The sequence below is a fragment of the Anoplopoma fimbria genome, chromosome 14 (genome assembly GCF_027596085.1).
Source record: "Anoplopoma fimbria isolate UVic2021 breed Golden Eagle Sablefish chromosome 14, Afim_UVic_2022, whole genome shotgun sequence".
Taxonomy (NCBI): Eukaryota; Metazoa; Chordata; class Actinopteri; order Perciformes; family Anoplopomatidae; genus Anoplopoma; species Anoplopoma fimbria.
Window position 1 is genome coordinate 9,323,569 of NC_072462.1, and position 8,321 is coordinate 9,331,889.

The window sequence follows — 8,321 nt, forward strand, 5'->3', positions numbered from 1 at the left end:
ATTCGAGGTAAATTCATGATCTGTGTTCATGTTCTCTTTGCCCATTGGCGTGAATAGACTCGGGATGTGCTGCTAGTCTTCTTAAGGGGCGGGGCAGTGGAGAAACCCATGTGGACATAGAAACAGGAAACAGACTTTAGGTGCCATGCCAGGGAAATGGAACATCCAGTCATCCTGCCAAAGCTGTGACTCAAACACATCCATAACCAATTAGGCCAAAATATTACCTTCTTCTGATGCAAGCATTACAGAATTGGAATGACACCAAGAGAAACTTCAGAACAGGAGATATGATAGAGGTTGTTGTATCTTTGAGTTAACTTTGAGTTAATAGCTAAGCTCCTCCAGGGTTCATGGTGCAGGTTGACCTTTGGTTCAGCATGATACTGTTCAGTGTGAACACCAGCACAGCTGGACAGAGTCCCATCTCTTTCAGGATAAGTCTTTTATAGGTTCCTTGAACCATGGGCCCATAGAGCGTGACCACTAGCGTTTCATTTAGTCCCACCTCCCTCGGTCCAGCCTCGTTCTCATTCACATGAACTGAGTAAGAAAAAGAGATTTTAGCCATTAATGCATTTGACTATTTTTATTTTTACCTAATGATTTAAATAAGCGATATTGAAGTGTTTGTAATAGGAAGTTGATTGTCTATGGGAAAAAGTATTCTTGGGCCCCATGTGACAGACCAAAAAGTATTTCCACCATTTGGCTATCAGTAGTCAGTATCCTCACAGTTATCGATTTCAATTCCAAACCGTTGTCGTAACAATTCCCCGGATGAATACACTTCTTTTAAAATGTTAAGATTTATTTTGCTGTGGGAGTTATTAGGAATTTTAAATATTTAGTTTGTAACACGTGAACAGTTATTTTTAAATTGATTTGTGAAATTGAGTGTCTGGAGGTTACTATAGGGTTATGAACAGTATCTCTTATTTTGTTGGTGATTTTGACTTCAAGTCCCAGCCTCCAACTGAAAGCTGTGGGAGATGAGGGGTGATATGAGTAGCATCTGTTTAGATTCCTTTAATTAAGCACATAGTAGAGTTGGGGATGGCTTTTGTGATTGAATACTATACAATTGACAGTTAAATCATATCTGGCAGAAATTCTCATGTGACATGATAAAGCCGACCAAATTTCTTACTTCATCCAGTCCTTATTATACAATTATTTGTTTTGTTTTTTGCCATAATGTATCTGTTATTCCATACATGTGGTTTTATGTGGAGTGAAATTGTGATTGTATAAGAGTTTACAATATAAAAACACCTGTCATCTTCTGGGTGACACTCTGAGGTTGTCTGCTATAATGCTGTCTGAAGTGAAATTAGTTTGTGACAATAGATCATATCCTTTAAAATAATTTTTAAAAAGGGTTCAGAGGGAAAATAGCTCATATTTGAGACGTTAACGGGCTTTAATTTTGAAAACCTCTATCACGTCTACCGCCATTCAACATAGGGGCAGACTTGACCGTGTTCCTCTAAGTAGAGGCTGGCTGTCCTGCTTACTCATGGCCGTGAGCTGCGACGTTGCAGCGGGGTAAGCTTTGATCAGTGACACTACAGCCTGCTTTCCCATTTCACCTGACCACCAATCAAAGGCCATTAGCGTTTCAGCGATGTAACGACTCACACAAGAAGTTGGAAGTTATGTTTTCTGAATTGTACAAATCAGCATATAAACCCCGTCGTAACAAACCAGCGATCAGTGGTGAACCAAGCTAAGCTAACGTAACAAACACGTTCCATTAACCCCGAACGGTACTCCTGATCGGTAAATACATTTATTCTAACGGTACTCCTGATCGGTAAATACATTTATTCTGATCTGGTAAATACATTTATTCTAACGGTACTCCTGATCGGTAAATACATTTATTCTAACGTTACTCCTGATAGGTAAATACATTTATTCTAACGTTACTCCTGATAGGTAAATACATTTATTCTAACGTTACTCCTGATAGGTAAATACATTTATTCTAACGTTACTCCTGATAGGTAAATACATTTATTCTAACGTTACTCCTGATAGGTAAATACATTTATTCTAACGGTACTCCTGATCGGTAATGACTGGGTAACTGATTAGGTAAATACAATTAAAACTTTACATTGCTCCTTATAAGGTGATCCAAAGTTGGCCTCATATGTGCTGTTGTCAAGCATTCAATCAGTGGTTACAAAAGTACCTGTATACAGTAGTTGCATACAATGTATTTCCTAATGTACTGTAAGCCATGGCCTCCTTGTTTTTTTTGTTTGGAAACGTTAAGCCTACCTTTGCTTTTAATGAGTTTTTCCATTTCATGCTATTTCCCTTCTATTGATTATACTATGTACTCCACTACGTCTTGATCTGACGGCTTTATTTACTAATTACTGCAGTTTTGATCTTACACTATCATATGACCTGTTACTAAACATGATGCATTGCTGTCAGCTAATTTACCTAATACAATATAGAGTCAATAAAAGTAGCTACATCTTGACCAGCTTCAACAATGAAATGCGACTAACGAGCATCAGTAATAATTATCCTTACTGTATAATGATAATCCTAATACAACACTGGCAAGAGTGATTCTACTGCATAATGTGTGCTTTTATGTCTGATACTTAGTATGTTCTGCGTTATGTTCTATACTTATGTTACATTTTGAATGCAGTGGTATTGCTACAATGCAAGTCAGAAAGTTATTTTAAGTTATCCTCTTTTTTTTCTCTGTGTCCTTAATAAAACAATACAAATCAAAAAGACTGTTTAACTTAAAGAATATGTTTCTTAAAGCACTTACATGATAATAATTTGATTCATAAAGCTATCTTTTGACTATCCATAAGCATAATGCAGCGTTAATGTACTTATGGATGAGTGAGAAAATCAGAGACATGCTACCATGGATACAAATCTCAAGTACTTGTACTTTATAATAAGTAAGTATTTCCTTGGGTAGGTTGTTCCAAAGTTCAAGTTGAACTATTATCCCCCATGAGTCAGTCCACAGCTTGTCATAGATCCATTCCTGAGTGTAGAAAGTGTGGCAGCATAGACTTGCAGGAAGTGTTTGTACATTTGTAGCTTTAAACCGAAGAGCAAAGAGTTCTGTTTGAATCCATTTGACTTCAGAGTGGTAAGTACTGAACATGCTCACAGCTGGAATGATAGCTACCATGAGTAATGGGCTCTAGTAAAGTGACATTTAACAGTGTTGAATGTTCATTTACTGTTTTGAATTGTGATTATGTAACGGGGTCATTACTGTCTACAGCATGTCTACAGCACAAACTGTCTACAGCACAAATCAAAGACATGTGAAATGTGACAAGGGGCTCCAACAACAAAAAAGCAAGCCATATATGTGTATCTAAGATTCAGGTCTCCATCCACAGGTCTTTCTGATGCAGTACTGCAGTACTCGGGGTGGGGTCCATGGATGGGACTTCGATGATGTGTTGTTTTCAGGATACGCTCCAGACGGGGGTATGTTCATGCCCGAGAGTGTACCTGTGCTGAGCCCAGACACCATGAGGAGCTGGAGGGGGCTGACCTACACCCAACTGGTGGTGGAGGTTGCCTCACTGTTCATCCCCACTCAGCTGATCCCCAGAGAGGACCTGGAGGGTGAGCAGGAGAAATATTCACTGACATGTAATTTGATACGCATGGATGTTTGGTTTGCATTCCATAGAGATAAATGAAAGAAAAAAATATACAAATTGTTAACTGTCTACACTGGTCTAAAAAGTACACATGATAAAAAAGAGAAAAATGAGTATAAGTGTAGTCCTCCAAAGTTAACTAATAGAAGACATAAAGCAAAAAGACATAAATCGTTTTTTTTAATGAGAAACAATCAAATTGATGGATTTTCATTTAGAGAACAACAAAACCAGAGCTGCAAACACCAAATGATTTCTTCTCTTTGGTTCTTTTTCCCTGTCCAAGTCCTTGTGGGTGAAGCCCTGACTGGTTTCTCAGTGCCTGAGGTGTTGAGGATTGTCCGGCTGAAAGAGGGTCTGTCAGTCCTGGAGCTCTTCCATGGAGAGACCTTGGCCTTTAAGGACCTGGCCATGACCTGCACAGTGCACTTCTTGAACTATTTCCTGCGAAAACAGAATCGCAGAGCTACAGTTCTTGTAGGTAAGACCTAACCACGATAATATCTGACATGAATATGTTTGGGTTATTAAAGCTGAGATGTCTTTACAAAGGCCTTGGTTTGTTTTAGCCATGATGATAAAAAACATTCTTTGGTCATTCTAAACTCTTAAGGAATGCATTTATTTACAGTACTTGCCAAGAAGCAAAACTCTACACAGCAGTGGTGGCCAAATAATTTGCATCATAATCCCTTTCTTTACTAGTACAAGAAAACAATTATAAGAATTATGATATAATAATATAATGATAATAATGTTCTACCACAATCCCTGGCCATCTCTTCTTTGCAAGTGGATTTTAAACATGCACTCAAAACTTCATTCAAACCACCTACAATCGACTCTCATGCTCAGTTTACTTTGTCTGAGTGAGATTACATGTTTTAATCTTCTAAAAGCCATTCCTTCAAACATTCTCACTTTACCAACAGGAATCGTTAACCTCATCATGTGCATAGGTAGAATACTATGATGGGAGTCAGGAGTTTCCGGCTCTACAGTACTCTACAAGTCCCTTGACTTCCTCCTTTGATCCCAAGGGACAGCAGTCCTGCTTACTAAGTCTATGTCCCTTGAATGTAAACATTCACAGTTTTGTAATTTGCAAACTGAAAAGAGGACGAAGAGCAAGAGATTTAGCCATTTTTCTATTTTTGGTTAGGTGCTGGAAACAAAGTATTCTAGACTTAGTGTTCTGTTTCTAGGAATGCTACTGTGTTTTTACACACATTTCCTAAAGCAGTACTTAAAGATGCAGTGTGTTTGGAGGCATCTGGCGGTGAGGTTGCAGATTGCAATAGACTGAAACTTTAATTTTATTTAAGGTTATTATTACTAAAGAAAACATACATATCTTAAAACCAACCTTCAGCAAGTGCAGTTGAGACCATAAGACATTTTTATGATGGATGTCTGTGGTGATGAATAGAATTCAGATTTTTTTTGTAAAGTAATGTGGGTCATCAAACTGTCTGCAAGCCATGCTCTGTTAAAAATCACATAGCATGAACACTTAACAGAAGTGTTTTATACTTGGGATGGTTTATTGGGAAAAGGAAGCTTAATGTTAGTCAGCAGTAAGGTGAAGGTAAAGACCCTTTACATAACAGCCATCACTGTGATTATCATGGCATTAACAAGCACAATTACGCTCCCTAAGATACTAAGTATAACAGATAGTATGTTAGATGATAAATGTAGTGAATCTGAATCATTCAGCTTGTGGGTTTCCTCTCCAGGTACATCAGGAGACACGGGTGGCTCAGCCATCCACAGCGCAAGAGGTCTCAGTGGGTTGGACGTGTTGGTGGTTTACCCCCGAGGACGCGTCACACCAGTCCAAGAGAAACACATGATCACCTGCCTGGAGGATAATGTCCATGTGTTTGCTGGTAAATCCAAAGAAGCTAAAGGACTAATATCTGCTCTCTCATTATAAATCACTGACGTGTGTTTTTACCTCTGTAGCCGACGGCAGCTCAGACGACATAGATCAGCCTCTGCGGCGTCTCTTTGCAGACCAGGAGCTGGTCAAGTCCCACGGTCTCATGAGCCTCAACTCAGTCAACTGGTCAAGAGTCATGATCCAGCTCGCCCACTTCATCTATGCTTACCTGGAGCTCAGTGGTATGGAGCAGGCCGAGGCTGATGGAGACCTGCCTGAGCTGGAGGTGGTGGTGCCCACTGGAGGGGCAGGAAACATTGCCGGTTGGTTGATTACTATTTGGATTGAATCATTATTTCCCTCAAAAATCCATCTTTTGATCAATAAATACTCACCCTTAGGTTGAGTATTGAATAATCAGGTTTGAAAGGTGGCTCACGCATGTTTACTGGTCCCTCATGGAGGGATTGTGTATGTGTCTGTCTGTCTGTCTGTCTGTCTGTCTGTCTGTCTGTCTGTCTGTCTGTCTGTCTGTCTGTCTGTCTGTCTGTCTGTGTGTCTGTGTCTCAGCTGGCTACATTGTAAAGCAGATGGGATTGCCTCTGAAGCTGGTTGCCATGGTGAATTCTAATGACATAGTGCACAGGACGGTAACCACTGGTGACTTTTCCATGGCAGCTAATGTCACACAGACTTTGGCCCCTGCCATAGACATCCAGGTAACACAATCACACAGCCTGTAGTTAGACCTAGTCACACCAATGACAGTCATCCACACATGGTTTTAAAATGCTTTTTTTTCCTTTTGTTCAATGGATATGAATGGATTTCTACTTTTAGGAGCAGCCATCTGCTCTCTGTAGAGCCCCTAAGGCATTCTGCTTATTAAGCCATAACATATCCTATGTTAAATGATTGTTTACATATAGACCCAGTGGTAGTCGAGTAAATCTCATGGAGTGTGTGAAAGGAAAGGGACCAACCTCTCAGGAGCCCAAATCTGAACAGTGGCGAGCTGCAGATAGCACAGTAGATTTTAATAATTCCTGGAATTAGAGATTTTTGTCCACTGGTGGTACAAGAGGAAAGACCATGTTTCACCCATAAACATTAGGATTCATCCTCTGGGGACAATGACGTTCATACCATGCCAAAACACATTGCCATCAATATTAAGTTAGGCATAGAGCTGTGTCACACTGCTTGATTTTCGGTCTGTAGGACCCGTACAACATGGAGAGAATGTTCTGGCTGTTGCTGGGCAGAGATGGAGCTTCAGTGAAAAACATGATGGAGGAGTTCCAAAAAACACAAAGACACTCTCTGCCGGAAAACCACCGCAAACTAGTACGAATCATGCACTGCACCCACTGTATACATTCTGGCATTCTTGTCTTCTGTGTTTAGACCAAACCCCCATCTACCACCCTAATACAATTATGTTTATACTTTTAGTTGTCACAAGTTTTATCAAGTGGAACAGTGACTGATGAGGGGATCCTGGAGATCATGAGGAGATGCTGGGAGGAGAACCAGTATGTCCTTTGTCCACATACAGCTGTAGCTGTATGGCATCACTACCACTGTCCTCACAGCCCCGGGCTAAACAGGTCAAGCAAACTGTCTTCATCAATTTAGCCAAACATAAACACGAGACATTTCTGGCTTCAATTTAAGACATGAAGCAGCAGGGTTCTGAAAAGGTTCAGAACCCTGAACGCTTGCTAATATGCAAGGTTAACCATGGTGACTGTCTTGATTTAGTGTGTTAGCATGCCTGTGCCAGCAAAAAAACAACACATTTTGAAGAAACTACTACTACACTACACACCACTTGACTCAGCTCCAGTTTTCTGAGTAATCACTCAGACTTTTTTTTTTTTTTTTGCAGGTGCTACATTGCAACAGCATCTCCAGCCAAGTTTCAGGCAGCAGTGCATAGGGCTGGCCTGACCTTTGACCTGCCTGAGGCAGTGCTGGTGTTGGACAAGTTGGCCACCCGTTGCCAGAACCTGGAGCGGAGCCTGAACTGGTGCAAAGACTGGGAGGACAGACTGAGAGAGAAAATCCAGTCTGTGAGCTCAGCCAGGAAGACCAGAGGGACGTACTACTGCTGATTAGGAAAGATGTGATTACATTGTTAAAGGGGGTTGTACTTCAGAAAACCTGATTGGACATTAAACTGTGTACGGGCGAGGTCACCTGACTCTGGCAGATTGTCCATAATCCTTGTGCTGCTTTTTCTGGATTTAGTAAATTGTCTAGATGGGAAAGGCCTGTTGTTGCCTCTTTGATGGACTTTGGTCTGTATGGTCATATAAATTATCTTTGTATTTCTACAGTCATCCACCATGTTCACAATGTCCAATGTTCCTTCACAACTGTAACACAAATGTAAATGAATGCCGAAGAATAAAGTCAAACTGCGAGTTAAATTGTCTCAAAAACAATCATTTATTAAATTGCACAAGTCAGACACACCATTTAAACAGTTGATTTTCTGTAATTTACTGATATTTACCCTTCAGGAATACAGTTTATGTTTTTGCCAAGCTGCATTCGCGATGAGTGCAACAACAACACATTTCTTTACTATATCCAACAGCTGTACTCATGCTAAATGGAATGGGATCTAGGATATGTTTAGGCATCTTGTGTTATTCAATCTTAACATTCAGTTGAGGGACTTACTGTATATGTTATGCTAAGCTGTAAATTCACTTTAGTTTCATTTGTCATTCCGACCATGTCCATATACGAATACA

At 40.1% G+C, this 8,321-nt stretch overlaps 1 protein-coding gene across 2 annotated transcripts; it reads left to right on the forward strand.

The window, feature by feature from the left end:
• The first annotated feature begins 1,469 nt into the window (after positions 1 to 1,469).
• thnsl2 (threonine synthase-like 2) lies at positions 1,470 to 7,991 on the forward strand. Of its 2 annotated transcripts, none has more exons than XM_054612376.1 (9): positions 1,470 to 1,548; positions 3,402 to 3,633; positions 3,958 to 4,152; positions 5,411 to 5,563; positions 5,640 to 5,879; positions 6,127 to 6,275; positions 6,778 to 6,903; positions 7,012 to 7,166; positions 7,448 to 7,991. In XM_054612376.1, exons 2-9 carry the CDS (start codon positions 3,411 to 3,413, stop codon positions 7,671 to 7,673), a joined length of 1,467 nt encoding a protein of 488 aa, XP_054468351.1. In that variant the 5' UTR covers positions 1,470 to 1,548; positions 3,402 to 3,410; the 3' UTR covers positions 7,674 to 7,991. The 2 variants fall into 2 exon arrangements, with proteins under 2 accessions (XP_054468351.1, XP_054468352.1); XM_054612377.1 differs by lacking the exon at positions 1,470 to 1,548 and adding an exon at positions 3,018 to 3,142.
• Positions 7,992 to 8,321: the final 330 nt, after the last annotated feature.